The 24,761-nt window shown below is 44.3% G+C and overlaps 1 protein-coding gene and 1 long non-coding RNA gene across 7 annotated transcripts in view; one reads left to right on the top strand and one right to left on the bottom strand.

Annotated features, from left to right (window-relative positions):
• Positions 1–6,878, top strand: LOC149978831 (uncharacterized). The gene is made up of 2 exons (XR_016485826.1): positions 1–6,384; positions 6,422–6,878. It is a non-coding gene; the product is annotated as an uncharacterized LOC149978831 (long non-coding RNA).
• spred2a (sprouty related EVH1 domain containing 2a) overlaps positions 3,111–24,761 on the bottom strand; it is a 27,431-nt gene continuing 5,780 nt past the window's right edge. The window contains exons 2-6 of one of the 6 annotated variants that reach the window (XM_021557313.3): positions 15,208–15,385; positions 14,646–14,814; positions 14,318–14,382; positions 8,177–8,341; positions 3,111–7,868 (exon numbers count right to left, since the gene is read on the bottom strand). In XM_021557313.3, the coding sequence (XP_021412988.2) occupies positions 7,152–7,868; positions 8,177–8,341; positions 14,318–14,382; positions 14,646–14,814; positions 15,208–15,385 (1,294 nt within the window). In that variant the 3' untranslated portion in view covers positions 3,111–7,151. Of the gene's footprint in view, positions 7,869–8,146; positions 8,342–14,317; positions 14,383–14,591; positions 14,815–15,207; positions 15,386–24,761 lie in introns of all 6 variants that reach the window. The other 5 variants (XM_021557312.3, XM_021557311.3, XM_021557310.3 and 2 more) reach the window with 5 other exon arrangements.

Below are 24,761 nucleotides of genomic sequence, written 5' to 3' on the forward strand. Positions count from 1 at the left end.
GTATAGCGATATGCACGGTACAGACTTTATTGTTCAGAGAGAAGCCAACTATCAACAACAAGCGCTCCTGAAAGGACGAAATCGAGAACCACTTCTTTTGGAGTTCACTCTCCCTGGCCGTCAATGACTTTTGCTGCCAGATAGCTGGAGATGGTAAACAAAAAAGACACTTGTGGAGACAATGCCACCGCGCCCATTGCTTTCCTCCGACTCTACCCCCCCCACGGCCCCTGAGCAGTGTGGGAAAGCACCTCCCTCGCCTCTGTCCATTGGAGGATGGAGAAGCTCCCTCTCTGTTGTGATATGTGCACAATAACATCCTGATAAATGTCCTGCAATGTTCCCACCGGTGAGGAAACGGTACACAAACAAAGCCCTGAGGTTCTCTGGCTAAGCACGGGATGGGATTGGAGCCAGGGGTGTGTCCACCATTCGGGCTCTGGCAACGAGCACACTACTGGTGGGAGGATGGATCAGTGGGAAATGAACAGCAAGTTTTTAATCCCTAATACGACTAAAGCATGCATCGTCCATGTAAAAGTAGGCCAACTGGACAGATAAGGACTGCCAAGAGGGTGTCCAACTGTACCGTGGTGGTAAACAGGAGCATCACTTTAATGACGGATGCCACAGTTTAACCATGTTTTATAAAAGGTTGTGGGGGGGGATATCATGGAGGGAGCTGGTAGTGGATGGTGGATGCAGCGCTTAGTGTTAACCTAAGACCACATGGATTCTTGGCCATCGGTCGCAGGCTGTGGCCTTACACACATTCACACAGAACAGGTCCAATGGCTATGGTTCAATCGGCTATGAAAAGCCAACTGACATTTACTCCTAGATGACCCTGCTGGTCATCTATGAACATTTTAACATCTTGGCCATGTTCTGTTATAATCTCCACCCGGCACAGCCAGAGGAGGAGTGGCCACCCCTCATAGCCTGGTTCCTCTCTAGGTTTCTTCCTAGGTCCCGGCCTTTCTAGGGAGTTTTCCCTAGCCACCGTGCCTCTACACCCACATCGTTTGTTGTTTGAGGTTTTAGGCTGGGTTTCTGTACATGCGCTTATGTACGGGGCGGCAGAGTAGCCTAGTGGTTAGAGCGTTGGACTAGACTAGTAACCGGAAGGTTGCAAGTTCAAACCCCCGAGCTGACAAGGTACAAATCTGTTGTTCTGCCCCTGAACAGGCAGTTAACCCACTGTTCCTAGGCAGTCATTGAAAATAAGAATTTGTTCTTAACTGACTTGCCTAGTTAGGTCAAATAAAAAATACATGTAAAAAGGGCTTTATAAATACATTTGATTTATTAATGGTGATTGTAGATACATGACATACCGTGCTGAGGTCGTGTCCAGTTTCACATGGCGAGGTCTGTTTACCAAGGCCTAGCAGGGCAGAATTAGAGCCCGACACCACTCGTCTGGGGTCATATGATGGACGACATCGTTGGTTCTCACCAGTCTCTGTTGTGAACTCCTAGGCTCAGGTCAGGGTGGTAAAAATGTATGTGGTGTATGGTATGGTGGCGCCCATCTTGGACTGGGTTATTTAGAAATATTTGAATGACACTAATGCATTTGCAATAATTATTAGGCATATCCAGTGCTATGATACTGAGAGCAACAACCAGGTAGTGGACTACAATAAGTTCCGTGATAAGTCTCACTCTCAACCCTATGAAATAGGCTAGCTTTTGCTGAGGAATAGTAAGCTAGCTTGACTTCTCAAAATGTCTCCTGTTTTCCCCTCTAAAATAAGACACTTAAAATGTTTTTTGGACTGAATGGCTGTAGCTGACGTGTGCCGAGCTAGCTAGCTAGTAATGCACAGCACACATTTGGCAAAACGTGTGCTGTTATTCTTGACGTCCACTCACAGCTAGCTTGCTAGTCAACTTGTTAGCAGTCACACTGACAAACCTTTATAAAACGCTCACCTCAAAGAATAATGGTGATGTGGTCCAATTGAGTCAGAGACCACTTCCAGTGTTAATTGGCAGACATTTTAGTGTTTGTTATAAACCATTTATTTAAGCCTATATTAATTAGTCATCTAAGCTTACCGGTATACTTGCTTGCATGGGCTTGCGTATACCTTGACAACAAAAAAAAAGGTGCCATTTTGACACCCAGAAACATCCATATGCTCAACAGTGCTGAAAATCTCTCTGCGTGGAACCAAGTGAAAGGCCTACTCATTTCCATTCCATCATCATACTGTAACATGTTGTATTTCAAAACACATTCATCTGTGTTTTAGGATGAGGTTAATATACATCTATAAAACTATTTTAAGGGGGCAGGCTAAGACAATCACAGTGCACTTAAATAAGAAAGGCGAAGATGGCATTTTTAGTGCTGTTTTTTTCTTCTTTCAAACCCTGATTCAAAAGAGGGAAAAAAAAAAAAGTGACCTCATTAGAATAAAGTATGCCTTAAATGGTTTGCACATGTTGAAGTTTGATACTATTTGCAGTCGAGTTCCGTAGCCGGCCAGGGCCTTCAGGGACCTTTTTTTCCTCTCGCTCGCTGACTGTCTTCCATATGCATTTCTCGAGACCCACAGAGCAAAACATTGGTGTACTTCTTTAGATTATTTTAGAGACCTGCAGAGCATGGTACAGCTCTGTGAACCTGTCTAGCGCCCAACGCGTATATTTCCGTCTGGACAGACAAAGAGGGGGAAAAAAATACTCTGGAGCAAAGAAAGGATCTGACTGCTGCAGTCATTCCTTCTTTATGATACACACACACACACACACACGATAGAGATGTGTGTTTTAAATCGAGAACATGCGTGCACTCAAACAAACGCTCACACACCCCCTCAGGCCATGCCCTGGCCCATGTATGGATTACCGTGTTGCAGCAGGATGGGACAGTGCCGAGTAGCATGAGGTCGATCAGCAGCCCCCCTCAGCAATGCTCCTAAAAGATGCAACACAGGGATGTGCTGGGCTACAAGCTATGTATATGGGATAAAATGTACAGGCTGTACGAGATGCCACTGTAACATGGTTAAATCTCTCAAAACCACATCTCTGTAAAACACAGTGGAAATGAACACACGCACACACACACGGAAAAGTACTTACTATCCAGGCCATGCTTCTGTTAGTTTCCATATGATGTATTGGCATTTATACAGATGTTAATTTCTCTTTTCTCATTTTTTCTTTTTAAAAGCAAAGAGTCGTGATGATCATATTGGAAACGATACAAAAATAGAACTTAAAATGTACATCATACACTTGATAGATATATCTATCTATATATATTTTAGCTTTTTTTTTTTTTACAGAGGTAAAAACTTAGATTGTAAAAAAAAAACAGAAAACAATCAATTTAACTGTTTCTTTAAACATAAAAAAAAATATTACTAAGTATACATGAGATAGATGAAGAGGATGCTTCAGGCACTTTCCTTTAATAGTTAAATGTGTGCAGGAATTAGACACTGCACCAAAACAGACAAACTGCTTTTGGTTAACTTTTCTTTTACCACAGATAGAAAAATAAAAACTGGGATCTTCTCTACAATGAATGGCAACAGTATTGCAAAGCTGACAAACAGGGACACACAGCAGAAAAAGGAAAGGAAGAAAGGCAGCGAGAGAGAGGGTAAAGAGAAAGACGGACACAACGACAGCTTCTGTACAGAACCCGCAACGCCATGATGCTATCGCCCATTTAACTCCAGACATGGCTCGGAACTCGAATGCTTATGACGATTAGTTAATGTATGATTGCGATCGATCGCATAAGATGTATTTTCTGCCACGTTGATACGACTCGAGACCGGGTACTTCACAGGAATTTGCGCATATTGTTCATAAGGTTTTTTCTGATTAGTGTTGTGCTTCCTACAGGGAAAAAAATCAAACAATGTTCCTCCCACGAGGTGAATTTACAGGGTGGTTTTAAATGTGAGGCTAGTTTTTGTTGTTTCAATACATATATACAGTTGAAGTCGGAAGTTAACATACACTAAGGTTGGAGTCATTAAAACTCGTTTTTCAACCACTCCACAAATGTCTTGTTAACAAATTATAGTTTTGGCAAGCTGGTTAGAACATCTACTTTGTGCATGACACAAGGAGTTTTCCCAACCTAAAGCCATTTTGCCATTACTTTGGAGGTATGCTTGGGGTCATTGTTCATTTGGAAGACCCATTTGCGACCAAGCTTTAACTTCCTGACTGATGTCTTGAGATGTTGCTTCGATATATCCACAATTTTCCCTCCCTCATGATGCCATCTATTTTGTGAAGTGCACCAGTCCGTCCTGCAGCAAAGCTCCCCCCACAACATGATGCTGCCACCCCCGTGCTTCACGGTTGGGATGGTGTTCTTTGGCTTGCAAGCCTCCCCCTTTTTCCTCCAAACATAACGATGGTCATTATAGCCAAACAGTACTATTTTTGTTTCATCAGACCAGAGGACATTTCTCCAAAAAGCACGATCCTTGTCTCCATGTGCAGTTGCAAACTGTAGTCTGGCATTTTTGTGGCGGTTTTGTAGTGGTGGCTTCTTCCTTGCTGAGCGGCCTTTCAGGTTATTTCGATATAGGACTAGTTCTGCTGTGGATATAGATACCCGTTTCCTCCAGCATCTTCAGAAGGTCCTTTGCTGTTGTTTTGGGATTGATTCGCACTTTTCGCACGTTCATCTCTAGGAGACAGAAAGTGTCTCCTTCCTGAGCGGTATGCGGCAGCGTGGTCCCATGGTGTTTATACTTGCGTACTATTGTTTGTACACATGAATGTGGTACCTTCAGGCATTTGGAAATTGCTCCCAAGCATGGATCAGACTTGTGGAGGTCTACAATATTTTTTTTCTGAGGTCTTGGCTGATTTCTTTTGATTTTCCCATGATGTCAAGCAAAGACGCACTGAGTTTGAAGGTAGGCCTTGAAATACATCCACAGGTACACCTCCAATTGACTCAAATGTCAATTAGCCTATCAGAAGCTTCTAAAGCCATGACATAATTTTCTGGAATTTTCCAAGCCGTTTAAAGGCACTTAGTGCATGTCAACTTCTGACCCACAAATTGTGATACAGTGAATAAGTGAAATAATCTGTCTGTAAACAATTGTTGGGAAATGACTTGTCATGCACAAAGTAGATGTCCTAACCGACTTGCCAAAATTATAGTTAACAAGAAATTAGTGGAGTGGTTGAAAAACGAGTTTTAATGACTCCAACATAAGTGTATGTAAACTTCCGACTTCAACTGTACATATGTTGATGTATATTCATGCTGTAGCGTCCATTTTATTTGTGTACATATTTTGACACCATCTTGACTGATGCGATTGGCTGACAGACAGCCTCCTCCCTGGCTGTAATGTAATGTAATACTGAGTAAAAGACCAGGGAGAGGGAGTTATTGGACTACAGAAGAATAGATTCAACACTTCTCCACTTGTCTCCAACTCAGGTCTTGGGAGAGCTACTGGGTGTGCAGCCTTTCGTTCCAGCCCTGCAGTAACTCACCTGTATCAGCTAATCGTGGTATAGACTGAAAAACACGATTAGGTGATTAGTTGATTCGGGTGTGCCAGCACGTCCCTTTGTTGGAGAACCCACTATCTTATACCCTTGTGGGGAACCATGAACAACCAGATCAAAGCGGTTTGTCTGTCTCTCGAGCTAAAGTTTAGCAAAACTCTATAGATCGCGATTCCCTGACAGTTAGCCTCGTTGAGTATCCTTTTGAAAGACAAAAGAAAAAGACACGCATAAGAGAGCACCAATGACACTGTAGTGTGGACAAGGGTCACCATCCATCTCAAAAAGGTGACAAAAATCCCTCCTCTTCCCCTCTTGGCTGTGTTTAGTTTACAAATGGGACTGTTCCCTTCCTCTTAACCCCCTAGGCTGGTGTCTAAATTTAGCAAGGCAAATAAATAACTATATCAAAAGATTATCATCAAAACATCAACTGAATAAAAAGTTACCTAAGGCTTGAGTTCTCCTCCACTGTAATAAACGGTTGAAAAAAAAAAGACGAATTTAGATACTCTATATAAATGCTGCAGCTTATTTTGCCATTTAGGCTTTTAGTTGAAGTCACAACAATAGCAATCAGGGATACATTGTTGCTCATTCCATTTTCCAGACTTTTGCACATAGGAAGTCACACAGACACACACACAACCCTACAGATGAAGTGTCTAAAGCAGAGTTTCCCCATCCAATACTCAAGTACCCCTGACCCATTTTAGATTTGGTTCTGGGTCGAATCCACAATACAGTCAGTCTAATTTGACCAAGCAGTAGAATGTTTTTTTTCCAGGTGTCTCTCCACTGACATTCATTGATATTAGGTTTAATTTGGTTTTTAAAAATCTGTATAGCCAGGGGTAAGCCTGGCCCCAGGTCTAATTGATCTGGGAACAGGCTAGGTCAGGAGTAGGTCTAATTGATCTGGGAACAGGCTAGGTCAGGAGTAGTCAAGGTGCAGAATGAGGAAACACTGGTTAAATGTTTGCCTTTTCTTTTGTTTCATTGGCTGGGAGGGGCAGACGTGATCACAGTTGGGCTGCATCCCACATGGCACTCTATTACCTATATATTGCACTACATTAGACAAGGGCCCATAGGGCTATGATCAAAAGTAGTGCACTTCATAAGCAATAAGGTACCATTAAGGACACACCCTTGACTTAAGTGCCTCTGCTTTACAGGCGGGAACCAGCTTGATCTGTGATTGGTGGTGAGCCATGCGAGGGGAACACAAAGTGAGAGCCCCCCCTCAGAAAACAACGCTCACACTGACCTCACACAAAACACTGGTAAAAACATTCAAGCCTTTAAAACATGAGTGTAAAAATATAAAGTACCTGTTTATATAATATTTATATATGAATATTCATTGTTTTAGTCTTTGTAATGCAAGGACGTGGAAGCCGTAGGCAGGGTACCCCTATAAAAAAACAACAAAAGGAAACGTATTTTTTCTTTCTTTCCACCGAGAGAAATTTCCAAATCGAAAAGAATCGGGACAAGCCAATTGTTTTCCCATCTGGAACTTGGCCGAGAGACTCAACAGCGAAAACAAAAACACAAAACAAAAGAATAGCGGGGCCACACTCTTCCGGTCCAGTCCCTTCCATGGGTCTCTGTTCTACTCTCCCTCCTGGCACTCAGCCCACAGCTTTGTGCTTGCCCCCGCAGCAGTGGCAGGCCACCCCGCAGCGGTAGCAGGCGCGCAGGGGGGCATAGCAGCACATGCAGGGGGCCAGCAGCGACAGCCCAACCAGGGCCAGCCAGCGCAGGCAGAAGCGCTCATCGCTGGTGTCGCACGAGCACGGGTCCGAGTAGTCGCCCTCCGGGTCTGACATGCAGTGGTAGAGCAGGCTGTCCGCGCACCACATGAAGCTGACCCGGTGGATGCACGTCTGGATTGGGTCCGGGGCCTCCTGGCACCGCCCGCGCCTGTTCTCCTCGTGGTTGAACATGTCCCGGCAGTAGACGCAGCGCGAGCGCTCGCCGTCTTCCTTCCGCCGCTTGCCCTTGAGCTGGAGGGTGCGGGGCTGGGCTGTGACCACCGCCCTGTGTCCCCCGATAAGGCCGCCCCCACCAAGTCGGTCCACGCAGCCTATCTTGGGGTCCCTTGCATGCTGGTGGGGATCAAGGCCCAGGGGGTAAGGGTAGGTGTAGTCGTGCTTAGGCGGCTCGCTCTTGGCGAAGTGCACGTAGGCGTCGGCGTCCTCGGGGTGCTGGATGAGCTTGTCGCGCGTGGCGGTGGCGTGCCGGTAGTCCTCGTACCCAGTCAGCCAGGTCCGCTCGCGAGGGTTGATGCGCACGATCTCCTCCTCCTCCACCTGGAAGCTGACGTGGCGTGGGAACATGGGAACCGACTGTAGACATGAAGGAGAGCAAAAAAAGATGAGAACTACACAGACCAGTCTATAAAACTACAAAACTAACATCAGGCATCTAAACATGTCTTCCAACAAGCAGGTAACTTGAAATACCCAACTTGAAATACATCACACTAGCACCATAGTTTAGGCTTCAAGAACACTCATTCCCTCTGTCCCGCCAACCTACCCATTGTAATAAAGAATATAGCCGCAACCCCCTAGTTCCAACACATTATTTATTTTTTTCAACTAACAAAGTTTTGGTGACCCACCTTCGCCACTGTCGTCCCCCAGCCACCCACCTGATCCAGGAAGTAGTGGTCCGAGGGTCTGTGCTGGTCGTAGAAGTGGCCCAGGATGCAGTGGTGGCGGCGCGGCTCGCAGAAGCTGGGCGGGGCCAGGGTCTGCAGCTGCAGGGGCTCCTTCTTCTGGGAGTGGGAGGAGTTGGACGAGCTGTCGGTGGCATTCTGAGAGACAAGACCAAACCGAACATGAGTCAGGACAGGGTCCTGTTCATTAGGGCAAGCAACAGACATTTTGCATGTCTTATTGGACAGCTTTAGATCGCCCCTCCCGTTTGCCCAATTTCTTCCGCTTGATGTCTAATGAACATGACCCACGACTACACAAGGAATATCCGGCCAAGCTTCACAATAGAAAACATGCTTTCTGGAACATTGTGTTTGGTTACGCTTAGCGATGTAATGAACGATACCACTAATTTTGGAGATGGGGAGATAACGACACCCTCGATTGGGCACGAGAACCCGTGCGGGAGGCAGACTCCCATTGGCCCTTTACACAAAGACCAACAAACCGACCTGCACATGCTCAGTTGGCCATTGCTAAGGTAAAAGTGTGTCATGGCTCAGTCTAAATCTCTCTACTTCTGTATGCAATTAACCAACAACCCCCCACACTTCCCAAGAACAAAAGAGTGGTAAAAAATGGTCTTGAAGACTCCCCCTTTTTTAATATGGAGTGTAGGTTAAATTAATTCCAGCTCGGAGAGTTACGACTTACAGCCCCTTTAGCATCGAGCAAGACCAGAAGTGTGGTCGATTGCGTCACCAGTTGAGGCCGGCACGAGGCACCTCTTTCATGTGGGGGGGACATGCTTTTGAGCTAACTCGGTTCCCTCGTTCGCCTCACCGCAACACTGCGTGCCAGAGGACCACTAGACTGCGGTAATCAGACGAGGGAATCAGGCCACGGCATATGATCTCAAAATGAGAGCACCACCTCTCTCGTACACTCTCATTCACTTTGGACGGTTTCTGGTTTCTTAGTTCCAAGTTTATAGGACAGACAGACTCTCTTGCTATAGAGGGCTTTCGGCGAGCCCCGGCCAAAGCTAAAAGTGGTATCCCTTCCCCGGGCGATGCCAAGAGCTTGGTTAAGGTTGAGAAAGGTTCTTTAGGAGGCGAACCGGGGCCCGTCTGATGGAGATGATTACAAACACAGACCCTGTTCAGATATTTACTCCGACAGCGGGGCTTTCGAGGGGAAAAAAATTATAGAGGGAGAAAGAAATGCTCTAGAGCACTAATAGCGCAAGACCTTTGGAATGTGAAAGGGCTAAATTGCCCATGTTCATCACAAAAGCCACGGAAGTCCACCAGGCGTGTTGCTTGGGGAGAGATGTGAGAGGCTGATTTTCATCATCTCTTGGTTTGGGCGTGAATGGAGGTGAATAAAGATGGGAGATTAAGGCAAGGGGCTGCATCTGGTGGGGGGGGGGGGGGGGGCTTTGATGTATTTACAGAGTAACAAACGCACAAGCCAGCTTCTAGCCACTGTGCCCTAGAACACAGGAAAAGTCAAATGGTAGGAGCTGTGTGTGTGTTGTGCTAAGTGTAATTACTGTGGGGCAGGTTGGGGGATGTGTGCGACAGGGTCTACTTGTGAGTGTGTTTGTGTGTGCGCGCATTTGTAAGTGTGTGTTCCTGTGCTTGGAATGATTTCTGTGGTTGGGGAGGGGTGTATTTGTGGCTGAGCTAATTATCAATTTAGCCTCCAGACCAGACACAGGAATGGAACTCGCGGCAGCTGGCGATTCTAAAACTACCCTCGGCCTCATCGACACTACAGAGTGGACAGTCTACTCACCAGCAGCCCATTCAAAAAGACCCTGATGTCCAAAAGGGTAAGACTACACACACACACACACAGTGTGAGAAGTTTGAGCCTCCTGCACCCTTGTTAAACATCCCCCCACAAGCCCCAACGGGACACATTCCAACAGTCTGTCCAAATCTCACCAGTCACACCAGACCTTCCAAAAAGAGGAGGAAGTATTGCATCATCCCAGGGAGTGTCTTATTTACTCTTGACTAATATTGTTCTAGCGCCTGGAGGGGGTAAAGGTCATTTGTCATTGTCCTCTCTCCTCCATCTGTGCCCGGACTTCAGTTCCCTCAGGCTTTTCAAAAAAGACAGATCCTATCGAATACAATGTGACCTTCCCCCTCCTTCAGGCTAGCTCTCTGGGCCACAGGGGAATGAGGCTAGATTCCAAAATAAAAATTAAAAAAACAGGGGGGCTGCAACCGAGGCGAATTGAAGCGTTCCCTTGAGCGGGCCTGCTTTTTCTAAGTAGGGCCAGCTATGTAAACAGGGAGGCAGTGACGGATTACTGACGGGCCCTCTTCCCTCCGACTGGACATCCTGTGGAAACGACACGCTAGGCCCTTTTCCGCTTTGATGCCATCGGAAGGGAGAAGGAGGAAAAAAGGAAGAGAAAGAGGGTTAAGCGAGTGTAAGGACCTGGACTTCCCATCACCATCAGATTTAGGATAAAGGCTAGGTACGCCAGACAAGAGGAAAGCAAATTAGTTACAATGGACGGATTCATTAGCCTAGGTTGCTATTATTAACGTTGAGGGAATAAAGTTGTGTAGCAGTGAAGGGCCATCTCAGTTTATTTTAGTAGTAGTGTAGTACTTAACCATTTCTTAGTTGTGTTCTTAAGTGGCGTCTTTTCTCTTGAGCTTGGTAGTATTGTCAGCATCACTTTTGAGCATGTTTAGTAATGTGTTAGCATGTCTGCTAGCGTAAAGGGACACTGCGAGATTTCTAGATTTAGGTCATCTTTCTACTTACCCAGAGTAAGACGAGCTCATTGAAAACCATGTTTTATGTCTCTGTGTGCCGTTTGGAGAAGATTCAAGTTAGCATATCGTTAGCTTAGAGCAATTTCTGGAAGTCTCCCGGGTACAGTAGCCAGCGCCGATCAAAAGCAGGGAAATAGATCTTCCAACTATTCCAAAACGTATAGTCTTACAAAGCTAAACATAGCACATGTGTTACTTTGACTGATCTTCTATCCACGTCGTTCTCTTTCCCGTCGTCACAAAGATCTATAGCGATCGCAAAGTTTTATCGGTCTCAATGGCGCTCACAGGCACCACAATGGTAATCATACAATGTTCTGATATCTATACATCTCTATGTGACAACGGGGGACAGAGAAGTGGATAGAATCACGTTTCTTATGATTATCAGTAAAATAATAAAATGTATAAAATATTGTTTACTATGTATAGATTTTTGTAAGACTAAAATGACCAACCACCCAGCTTTGGTTCAGTTGTAAAAGTCTATTTCCATGCTTTTGAGAGGAGCTGGCTACTGTAATGGGAGACTTCCAGGAATGGCGAAGGTGTATAAAAGATCGATGCACTTACCACAAATGCCTTGTTGACCAAGTTTGCTCTGTGTTAGGCCTACTTTTTTTTTTGTATCGTCAGAAGCACAGTATACATGATCCCAATTTAAGCTCCAAGACACTAGCAATATCAAAAACTTGAAAAAAGTTCACAGTGCCGATTTATTGACACATTGAACCATGTTGCTTACCGTAGTTTAAAAGCTCCACGGGTAGTGTTAAAAACCATGACGTCATATCGGAATTCCGACATCTTTATGCACCTTCGACTTTGCCCTAAACTAACGATGTGCTTACGTCAATAATCTCCAAACTGCACGCAGTGACTTTGGGTAAGTAGAAAAAACCCAAATCTCAACATTTCAGTGACCCTTTAAGTGTGAGTGTGTCTGCTTGATAAATAAGTAACATATTAAGCATGTCCGCTAGGCTAGCTAACAGTGTGTAGTCAGAGTACAGTGGTAGTAAAGGGTTAGCATGTCTGCTAGGATAGCTAACTGCGTGTAGGCTGGGTACATTACAGTGGGTCAGGCAGCAGCTAGCAGCAGTTGGGATGGAGGCTGCCAGGCAGAGGCCTCCACTGCAGATGACTCATGTACAATCTCCTCTCCCTGGAAATTAGGGCTATTCAAAACCCTGTGATATAACAGCAACACACACTGCAGTTATAGCTGTGCAGGAATGTATGCCTTACTGGACTGATGCTTTTGATGCCTTGTGTGAGGTTTTCATGTTATTCATGCCAGGAACGGAACTGGCATTCAGGGCAGTGATCTAGTGAACTACCGGAGGTGGCCACATTCTAGAAATGTTTTGACTGTTTGAGTATTCACATGATTTCTTTTCAGTACTTGTATGGAAATAAAAATCAATTTTTAAGAACACAATGCACGGGGGAAAATGTTTTGCGCATTTATCTACAGTGCATTCGGAAAGTATTCATTATGGGGTATTGTGTGTAGATTGATAAGCGGGGAAAAAAACTAACATTTTAATCCATTTTAGAATACGGCTGTAACGTAACAAAATGTGGAAAACTCAAAGGGGTCTGAATACTTTCTGAACGCACTGTATTGTTAGATTCTGTAAGTACTTTATGTGCTCATCTCATTGATATCAAATTATTAGAGATACACAAGTTGTTTTTGAAATAGGTCACTGGAATTATTTCTACGGCCACCAAGCCTCTTGCGAGTAATGGACATATGGGCGGGTATTCCAACAATCTTTTTTATAGTTGCCTAGGTTTTTAACTTGAAACCATTTGTATATAATCCTTTATGTACCTCTGTGATTAATTATGATTGATTGTGCACAAAGGTGAATTGAATTGTTTCCGCACCCACCATGTGTCATGTGCGTAATGGTCATGTGATGTAAAATGGGTATATTTTGGGAAGTGAGCACTCCGTTTGTTAGTTTGAACTGACGAAGATCCATTTCAGATTGAAGCGTTGTCAATAAAGCAGTGAATTGGGAGCTTGAAGAGTGTGTGGGCTTTCTTGTTCTTTTAACCTGTATTTAAATAGACAAGTCCGTTAAGAACAGATTGTAAATAACAATGACGGCCTACCCCGGCCAAACCCTAACGATGATGGGCCAATTGTGCGCCACCCTGGGACTCCCAATCACGGTCTGTTGTGATACAGCCTGGAATCGAACCAGGGTCTGTCTGTAGGTGACGCCTCTAGCACTGATATGCAGTGCCTTAGACCGCTGCGCCACTCGGGAGCCCTTAAAGAGATCTTAAATAGATGGAAGTGGCCCATCTTGTCTAATGTGTCAAAGCTGGTAGCTTGGGAACCTGAACTATGCTAGCCACATGCCGTTTCACAGCTTCTACACTTGAGTAAATTAGCATGTTTAACCAGCTCGAGCATTCGCAATGAAGTTATTTAGACGTTTGCTTCGTAACGTGCTCTTTCAACATGCCCAATTGCTGGCTAACAAAAACATCCATCTGCAGAAATCCACAACGGAGGCAAGTCAAAACACAGCTGAAGGAAGAATCAGTGTGCGCACACGCACAGCAACTCCCTCTTCCAATAAGGCTGGCCAAAAACCCCCAGCTCTCTCCAGACTGTTCAACATGAGAGAGAGAAACACAAGGCGTTCCCTTCTCTCAGTCCTCCCCTCCTTCCCCCTCCCCTGGTGTTAAATCACAGAGGCAGTTTGCTAGGAAGCAGCTGCTAATGACAGTTTTAGAGGAGGGGGAGTGGGGGGGCAGGAAGAGACCTCGCGACCCCCGCCTGCTGCACCTTATCTCCTGTGACGGCGACAAACCAAAATGCCAAGCGGCGGCGGAGTCTGGTCAAAACACTACAGGATACCTACCCCTCCTTCCTTCCTTCCTTCCTCCCCCCCCCCCCCCACCCGCCTGTTAATATCACACCAGCCATCTCTTACTCAAAAACAAAGGGCCATCTCTTCCCGAAATGGGCCAAATAAAAATAGCTGCCTTCCCCGCTTTTGGGGGAAATGTTCACACGTACTTCCAAAAATAAAAAGGACTATAAGTGAAGGCGAGAGAAAAGTCCGACCAAGCACAGACTAGAGGTGATCTTGCAGACGGAAACAATATGGAGTCCAACATGCAAGTGGACAGCCATGACCATAGATGGGAACCATACCATCTAGTCTCCATTGATATGAAGCCCAGAGTTTTGGGTGGGACTAAAATCCTGACCCTAACCAAAAAAGACAAACTTGGATTCTCTCAAGTGTTCATAATGTCCCTGAACTTGCTGGTGTTTAAAACTACAATAGAGGAACTCACAGTGAAAACATCGTCGTCACCCAACTCGGCCTCGTTCTGGATGGTCGAAGAAGAGGTGGTAGATCCTGGAAAACAAAGATGGCAGAACGAGCCAATAGTCAGTAACCTGCAGCGCAGGAGGCTGAAAAACTTCAGCTGGACTGCCACATCCCCATAGGATCAAACATCTTCCTTTTCTTACTATGATGATCTGAACACATTTGATAAGTTAAACCAACATGGTGGTTACCAATCCACCTCTTCCACCTATCAGTGGCTATTAAAAGATGTATACCATTCAAGAGCATTGAGACACAGCCCTCATAGTCCTCGCCTTCCTCTTCCGTACCTTCCGTCAGATCCTCCATGGCTTTCCTGACCCCACGGTCGAAGGCGCGTGCGTCGGCCGGGCTCTGGAACGTCAAGCCACACTTCTTGTTGTCCACTTTCCAGTGGTGAAATGTGGGCGTGGCCTTGGTGTACACCAGATCCTTCTTCAGGAAGCATTCCAAAATCACCTGGCAGGAGGCACACGTTTGAATGGACTATAAACTAAACCATGCTCCTAACAAAGTATGATCAAACTACAATCCTCTTTACATCAAGCCCACACTGATTCTACTACCTGAATTATCTATAAAAGGAACAAAGAGCAACAGAGAAAAAAAGCTGAGGACCGATATCTGACAAACACATTTGGGTGACATGAACATTCCCGAAAAAACGTTAACTGGTGACAATAAAGGATTTGTGAATACATTCTAAAATGTGTGTGACAGAATCGACCCTCGTCTGCCCTGGACGGGATTCGATCCCACTTTACCAACGACACTTCTTACTTCGGAAGCTAGTGAGCTAATTGTTACTGTAACAACTCAGGATTTGGGTCTGAGTGCTAGCTGGGTCTTCACCTGTTTGTCTTTGAGGCGCTCGCCGTGGATAAGGAAGCTGCTTCGGCCCAGCAGCTCGGCCGACAGCACCTTGCACACGCCCACACGGCTGAGGCACCCACCGTCCTGGGCCAGCCAACCGCCACTCGAGTCGTCCCGGGTCATGACCACCGCTTTGACACGCACAATGTAGCTGTCACTATGGTTGCCAGAGGGAGAAAGTTGGGGTCAGTCAGTTAGCATGGGAAAGAGGGACAGTGAAATTGTAGAGCAGGTGCTCACACATACACACACAACCGTTCAAAAGTTTGGGGTCACTTAGAAATGTCTTTGTTTTTGAAAGAAAAGCATAAATGTTTGTCCAGTAAAATAACATCAAATTGATCAGAAATACAGTGTAGACATTGTTAATGTTGTAAATGACTACTGTAGCTGGAAACGGCTGATTTTTTAAAATGGAATATCTACATAGGCGTACGAGGCCCATTATCAGAAACCATCGCTCCTGTGTTCAAATGGCAGTTTGTGTTCGCTAATCCAGGTTTATAATTTAAAAAAAGGCTAACTTATAAAGGATAATTAGAAAACCCTTTTGCAATTATGTTAGCACAGCTGAAAACTGTTGTTCTGATTAAAGAAGCAATAAAACTGGCCTTCTTTAGACTAGTTGAGTATCTGGAGCATCAGCATTTTATGGGTTCGATTACAGGCTCAAAATGGCCAGAAACAAAGAACTTTCTTCCGAAACTCGTCAGTCTATTCTTGTTCTGCAAAATGAAGGCTATTCCATGCGAGAAATTGCCAAGAAACTGAAGTTCTCATACAACGCTGTGTACTACTCCCTTCACAGAACAGCGCAAACTGGCACTAACCAGAATAAAAAGAGGAGTGGGAGGCCCCGGTGCACAACTGAGCAAGAGGACAAGTACATTGGAGTGTCTAGTTTGAGAAACAGATGCCTCACAAGTCCTCAACTGGCAGCTTCATTAAATAGTACCGGCAAAACACCGGTCTCAACATCAACAGTGAAGAGGCGACCCCGGAAGTTCTTCTGTTCAGTCTGTTCTTTTGCCCATCTTAATATTTTATTTTTATTGGCCAGTCTGAGATATGGCTTTTGCTTTGCAACTCTGACTAGAAGGCCGGTTTTATTGCTTCTTTAATCAGCACAACAGATTTCAGCTGTGCTAACATAATTGCAAAAGGGTTTTCTAATGATCAATTAGCCTTTTAAAATTATAAACTTGGATTAGCTAACACAGTGTGCCATTGGAACACAGGAGTGATGGTTGTTGATAAATGGGCCTCCGTACGCCTATGGAGATATTCCATTAAAAGATCATCTGCCGTTTCCAGCTACAGTCATTTACAATATTAACAATGTCTACACTGTATTTCTGATCAATTTGATGTCATTTTACTGGACAATTGTTTTTGCTTTTCTTTCAAAACAAGGACATTTCTAAGTGGCCCCAAACTTTTGAACAGTACACACACACACACACTTAGGTTAGAGTCATTAAAACTTGTTTTTTAACCACTCCACCAATTTCTTGTTAACAAACTATAGTTTTGGCAAGTCGGTTAGGACATCTACTTTGTGCATGACAAGTCATTTTTCCAACAATTGTTTACAGACAGATTATTTCACTGTATCACAATTCCAGAGGGCCAGAAGTTTACATACACTAAGTTGGCTGTGCCTTTTTAAACAGCTTGGAAAATTACAGAAAATGTCATGGCTTTAGAAGCTTCTGATTGACTCAAATGATGTCAATTAGCCTATTGGAGGTGTACCTGTGGATGTATTTCAAGGCCTACCTTCCAACTCAGTGCCTCTCTGATGACATCATGGGAAAATCAAAAGAAATCAGCCAAGACCTTAGAAAGAAAATGGTAGACTTCCACAAGTCTGGTTCATCCTTGGGAGCAATTTCCAAATGCCTGAAGGTACCACGTTCATCTGTACAAACAATAGTACGCGAGTATAAACACCATGGGACCATGCAGCCGTCATACCGCTCAGAAAGAAGACGCGTTCTGTCTCCTAGAGATGAAAGTACTTTGGTGTTAAAAGTGCAAATCAATCCCAGAACAGCAACAAAGGACCTTGTGAAGATGCTGGAGTAAACAGGTACAAAAGTATCCAATCCACAGTAAAACGGCAGGTAGCCTAGTGGTTAGAGCATTGGACTTGTAACCGAAAGGTTGCAAGATTGAATCCCCGAGCTGACAAGGTAAAAATCTGTTGTTCTGTCCCTAAACAAGGCAGTTAACCCACTGTTCCTAGGCAGTCATTGAAAATAAGTTAACTGATTTGCCTAGTTAAATAAAGGTAAAAAAAAAATAAAAAAAATAATAAAAAAACGGGTCCTATATCGACATAACCTGAAAGGCCACTCAGCATGAAGCCACTGCTCCAAAACCGCCATTAAAAAAGCCAGACTACGGTTTGCAACTGCACATGGGGACAAAGATAGTACTTTTTGGAGAAATGTCCTCTGGTCTGATGACCCTTTGGCCATAATGACCATCGTTATGTTAGGAGGAAAAAGGGGGAGGCTTGCAAGCCGAAGAACACCATCTCAACCATGAAGCATGGGGGTGGCAGCATCATGTTGTGGGGGTGCTTTGCTGTAGGAGGGACTGGTGCACTTCACAAAATAGATGGCTTCATGAGAAAGGAAAATGATGTGGATATATTGAAGCAACATCAGTCAGGAAGTTAAAGCTTGGTCACAAATGGTTCTTCCAAATGGACAATGACCCCAAGCATACTTCCAAAGTTGTGACAAAATGGCTTACGGACAACAAAGTCAAGGTATTGGAGTGGCCATCACAAAGCCCTGACCTCAATCCTATAGAAAATTTGTGGGCAGAACTGAAAAGGCGTGTGTGCGAGCAAGGAGGGGTACAAACCTGACTCAGTTACACCAGCTCTGCCGGGAGGAATGGGTCAGAATTCACCCAACGTATTGTGAGAAGCTTGTGGAAGGCTACCCAAAACATTTGACCGAAGTTAAACAATTTAAAAAAACAATGCTACCAAATACTAATTGAGTGTATGTAAACTTCTGACCCACTGGGAATGTGATGAAAGAAATAAAAGCTGAAATAAATCACTACTATTATTCTGACATTTCATATTCTTATAATAAAGTGGTAATCCTACCTGACCTAAAACATTTTTATGAGGATTTAATGTCAGGAATTGTGAAAAACTGAGTTTAAATGTATTTGGCTAAGGTGTATGTAAACTTCCGACTTCAACTGGACATATACACACACACACACACACACACACACACACACACACAGTACCAGTCAAAGGTTTGGACACACCTATTTGGACTATTTTCTACATTGTACATTCTACATTTGAAGACATCAAAAATATGAAATAACATATGGAATCACGTAGTAACAAAAAAGTGTTATACAAATCTAAATATATTTTAGATTCTTTAAAGTAGCCACCCTTTGCCTTGATGACAGCTTTGCACTCTTGGCATTCTCTCAACCAGCTTCATGAGGAATGCTTTTCCTTCACTCTGCGGTCCAACTCATCCCAAAACATCTCAATTGGGTTGAGGTCGGGTGATAGTGGAGGCCAGGTCATCTGATACAGCACTCCATCACTCTCCTTGGTCAAATAGCCCTTACGCAGCCTGGATGTGTGTTATACACTGAATATACTACATTGAACAAAAATATAAACGCAGCATGTAAAGTGTTGGTCCCATGTTTCATGAGCTGAAATAAAAGATCCTAGAAATGTTAGTTATGCACAAAAAGCTTATTTCTCTCAAATGTTGTGCACAAATTGGTTTACATCCCTGTTAGTGAGCATTATCCTTTGCCAAGATAATCCATCCACCTGACAAGTGTGGCATTTAAGCTGATTAAACAGCATGATCATTACACAGGTGGACCTTGTGCTGGGGGAAATAAAAGACCACTAAAATGTGCCGTTTTGTCACACAACAATACCACAGATATCTCAAGCTGAGAGAGCGTGCAATTGGCAGGAATGCCCACCAAAGCTGATTCATTGAATATTAATTTCTCTACCATAAGCCAAAGTTGTTTTAGAAAATTTGGCAGTACGTCCAACCGGCCTCACAACCACAGACCATGTGTAACCAAGCCAGACCAGGACCTCCACACTCTGCTTCTTCACCTGCGGGATCATTTGTGTCCAGCCACCCAGACAGCTGATGAAACTGAGGAGTATTTATCTGTAATAAATCCCTTTGTGGGGAAAAAAAGAATCTGACATGCCTGGTGCCCAAGTGGGTGGGTCTATGCCCTCCCAGGCCCCCCCATGGCTGCGCCCCTGCCCATTAACGTAAAATCCATAGATTAGGGCCTAATGAATTTTTTTCAATTGACTAATTTCCTTATAGGAACTGTAACTCACTAAAATAGTTATAATTGTTGCATTTATATTTTTGAACAAAAATATAAATACAACCATTTCAAAATGTTTACTGAGTTGCAGTTCATATAAATAAATCAGTCAACTGAAATAAATTCATTAGGCCCTAATCTATGGATTTCACATGACTGCATCTGTTAACAGATACTGCACCTTAGAAAAAAGTAGGGGTGTGGATCAGAAAACCAGTCAGTATTTGGTGTGACCACTATTTGCCTCACGCAGCGAGACACATCTACTTCGCATAGAGTTGATCAGGCTGTTGTGGCCTGTGGAATGTTGTCGCGCTCCTCTTCAATGGCTGTGCGAAGTTGCTGAATATTGGCGTGAACTGGAACACGCTATCGTACGCGTCGATCCAGAGCATCCCAAACATGCTCAATGGGTGACATGTCTGGTGACTATGCAGGACATGGAATAACTGGGACATTTTTAGCTTCCAGGACTTGTGTAAAGATAATTGCAACATGGGGCCGTGGATTATCACGCTGAAACATGAGGTGACACGAGGTCACAATCGTGGACCTGCTTTGCAGTGCAAACACAACAAAACAAAACTACTGATACAAATGAAACCTACATATTTGTATACAGCCACAGGACGAAACCCCTTTTTCGTGAACAACCCCCCCCCCCCCTGAAAATTATGAGTCACGCGTACATCTGCGCTGTGAAATTGGTCCGCGAACGTACTCTGCATCACCCCCCCACCTTCTGCCATATTTGAACAGACACAAACTAGCACCAATTAAACACAGCTATTAAGAACTCCCATTAGCAGTGGTATGGCTTTGCATGACATAGTATTTCAAATGATATCACCAAGCTGCTGAAAAAGGGTACCAAATATCAGCTATTCAAGCAGCTGCCCCGAAACCAGATATGAAAAACGCAGATTTACAAAAAGTCATGGCCATCGAAATCTCCATTGATTCTCAACCTGTCACCTCCCTAATCGCACCCTCACACTACTCCTCATGCACGTTTACATTTGTCTTTCTAGTCATCACAGCCTCTCAAAGGGATACTGAGGCAAGCCTAGTCCTGTAAGAATCAGTGTTGCTATACCATGGGTACAGCACAATTGTGCGCATGACACTACCTCAGATCAAGCTATTTGGCGATATATTGGGCAGGAATTTTACGCCCATAGCAGTTGAAAGATGTCTATGTGCCCATGGGTTTTAATATGGTAAACTTACTGTCCATCTGGCATTTGAAGAGAGCATGGGTGATAGTACACCTCCACTAACACTCCCACACATACACCCTCAGACAAGCTAGGCCCAACTCAGACATGTACCTACCATGCCAAGACGCATGAGAAATGCACACCAGAGATATAAGGACACCTAACTAGAAGGGAAAATGCAAAAGGGTTACAAATGAATTAAAATCAACAGCAATCCATATATATACACATATATATCATCCCAGAGAAATACACCAGTGCTTATGAATTGGGTGTATGTGACACTAGATACGGTCAATTCTTTGTCAAATACTGAGGGACAGGCAGTTTTGATATCATATGAGGGATGATGACTCCACAGCCCGCCCACCCCCAGAGCACGATAAGCTCGGGTTTTGTTGACACCCCTGGAATGCAGCGGCCATAATAGTACATACTAAAGAGGGGAGTAATTCCTCTCCCTCTGCAGAGGTCACCCCTCTCTCCCACATCTTCTCTGTCACACACACACGCCATATGATTATCCCAGATACCCTGGCGGCACTTACAAACACAATTAATATTTATTGAGTTTTGACCAATAACCTGGGAAAAAGGAAGAGAATGTCTGAATAAAGCTCGTCTTTGCAAACAAGGCAGACGATCCGTCTCCCTGAGATCCATGAACATGGAGCCCACATGGATGATTCATAACAATCTCGCAGAGTGCCAACGAATGTACTCACCTATGATTACACATCTAAAGCCCTGAGAGCACAAGCCAGAGAGAGCCCCGGGCGTTTACGGAAACACCAAATCTCCTCTGTAAAAAGGTGGCAGCATTGCTTCGCTCATCTAACCTATTCTGCCACAGCCAAAACAAAACCGTATCCTAACCAAGCAGTAGTCACGAGCAGCAGCCCCTCCAGCAACAGCCACCCAGAATATGAGCGAGGAGGAGAACACTGCAGAGTAGACACAGAAAGACATGGCTAGCAGAAACCAGGGAAGCAGCAGAAATACAAAACCCGGGCGGCTTGCCTTTTGTTATCGGACATCTCTCCTACACCCCGCGGCCACGGTCACAAATTCCTCGTGGTCTCCATCGGTAGACGGTCGCGGTGTGCGAAACGACGCAACATCCCAATCACCAGTCTGACCATGGTGGAAGCAGCAGCGGCCGTGCCTAATTTCCAGGCTGTTTGCTCAAAAGTGCTTCCCCATGTACCGTATGATTCAGTCTCCTTGACAAGCAGATGGCGCTTGTGTGTGTGTGTGTGTGTGTGTGTGCGAGAGACAGAGGGAGCGAGAGAGTGGAGTGTGTGTGTGTTGAGCATGAGTCATCGCCCGGCAGCCATTCCGCATTTGCCGGCAGTGGCACACAGCACACTCCATCCTCATCCGTCAAGGAGGGGTGAGGGGAGAAACATGGCCTAAGTCCACCACTACCTAAACACACATGAGGAGTGGGCTTATTCTCACACACAGGATCCTCACTGAGCACTAAAGGAATTTGAAGCAACTGAAAAACAGAGAGCAAAGAGCATGTACATTCCATGGCTCTTGCTAGCAAGCAGGTCAGAAGAATGTGGGTTGAATATTACTCAGCTCTGACTGGACTTCTATCAGGAGTGTTTGCCCGGTGTCCTAACTTTGTCAGGCTCATAACAGGAGGTTAAAAGGTTTACAATGTACAAACCCAACCCACGGGTAGGTGTGAAAGACCCGGGGTGATGTCATCCATGGCTCAGAATAGAGGAACATAGGTGATCGATAGTCCCCTTTCTTTCCTCTCCCTATCCTTTTTCCCTCTCTGGCAGCTCCCATCCAGGACAGCTCATCGGTTTCCCCTCCAAGCTCTTGTTTCTCTATCACAGGCCATCATAAACGGCCCAAGCATACCTAGTGATGAGGATTTTGTACAAGGTGCCAGCCGGTAACGAAGTTAACGTCATGGGATACTTTCCTTGAGTTTGAGGTGTGGAGAAGAGGCTGTTCTGTTACTTGATGAACCAGACAAAGCAAAGCAGCGCAGAAATGGGTCCATCGAGGCTCAGAGGTTCATAGACAACTGTACATGAAATAGGTCAATTTTTGATTGGGATAAACGATTCCAACAAACAAGTAGGGTTAAGGCCTAAATATTCATATTCTAGCCCAAAATAGGCCAGTCCCACCAGAACTGAAACCAATGGAGTTATTGTATGCTAATGGTGGGATCTTCTCTTTACTCTCCATTAGAGGTCGGCCGATTAATTAGGGCCGATTTCAAGTTCAAATAACAATCAGAAATCTGTATTTTTGGGCGCCATTTTTTTTATACCTTTATTTAACTAGACAAGTCAGTTAAGAACACATTCTTATTTTCAATGACGGCCTAGGAAGCATCTTCACAAGGTCCTTTGCTGTTGTTCTGGGATTGATTTGCACTTTTCGCACCAAAGTACGTTCATCTCTAGGAGACAGAAGGTGTCTCTTTCCTGAGTGGTGTGACGGCGGTGTGGTCCCATGGTGTTTATACTTGCGTACGATTGTTTGTACAGATGAACATGGTACCTTCAGGCATTTGAAAATTGCTCCCAATGATGAACCAGACTTGTGGAGGTCTACAAATTTGTTTCTGAGGTCTTGGATGATTTCTTTTGATTTTCCCATGATGTCAAGCAAAGAGGCACTGAGTTTGAAGGTAGGCCTTGAAATACATCCACAGGTACACCTCCAATAGGCTAACTGACATCATTTGAGTCAATCAGAAGCTTCTAAAGCCATGACATTTTCTGGAATTTTCCTGTCAACTTAGTGTATGTAAACTTCTGACCCACTGGAATTGTGATACAGTGAAATGTAAATGAAATCATTTGTAAACAATTGTTGGAAAAATTACTTGTGTCATGCACAAAGTAGATGTCCTTAACCGACTTGCCAAAACTATAGTTTGTTAACAAATTAGTGGAGTGGTTGAAAAACTAGTTTTAATGACTCCAACCGAAGTGTATGTAAACATCTGACTGATATATATAAAAAATGTGGATTGGGCATAAGGTAGGTGAACTCTATAATAAAACTCAGTGGTCATCTTTTTTCTTAATATAAATACGTATGCATGCATGACTCCACGTCGACTGTTCGCCTCCTCCAATATCTACACCACAGTTTCGCCCCTTTACTATACAACATCCCTCTCCCTAGACATCTCCAATTAGTATAGCACGCTCTAGTATTTACAGGACCTTGATATGGAAGGTATACTAAATTCAGAATGAAGATGTCATAGTATGGCTGGCAGCTGAAATTGGATAGAAAATGAGAGGCATGTCATCTGTGGCTAACAGACCACATGCCTGGTGGGTGGCACTGCAGACAGAGATCAGCAACACACTTGATTAATATACTCCAGACACACAACACCACTACTACTACAGGAAAGGAGATACTTCTTTACTAGAAGATTCCATGTGTGTTATTTCAGTTGATGTCTTTGCTATTATTCTAGAATGTAGAAAATAGTTTTAGAAAATAAAGGAAAAACCCTTGAATAAGTAGGTGTCCAAACTTGTGACTGGTACTGTAGTTTAACAGCACTTTTCATTTTGCATACCGAAAGGTATTTGCGTACAGAAATGTAATTGTTACCTAAACAGCTGTTCCCTAACCACACTGTCAAACCTACTGCCAAAATAAACAAAGAAAATAAAACAAACTGACACACAGGGATAAAAAAAAAATAATTAAACTCAAATTGTTCCAACCTCTGCACCCTTTCGCTGATAAGAAAAGGATGTGATACGGCCTCCCTAATCTTACCTCATCTGCCTTTAACCCCCAAAACACACACAATCGCATAAAATCCAATAATCTATTAGCGAAGAAGCCTGTTGGTAGTGTTGATTGGTCCTCAATGGGGCATCAAGACTGAGTATGTTCGTGACAATGTTCTACTGGATAAGTTATTGTCTTGAAGTTGTA

The sequence above is a fragment of the Oncorhynchus mykiss genome, chromosome 13 (assembly GCF_057628025.1).
Source record: "Oncorhynchus mykiss isolate SJ-2025 chromosome 13, ASM5762802v1, whole genome shotgun sequence".
In the NCBI taxonomy this organism is placed as follows: domain Eukaryota; kingdom Metazoa; phylum Chordata; class Actinopteri; order Salmoniformes; family Salmonidae; genus Oncorhynchus; species Oncorhynchus mykiss.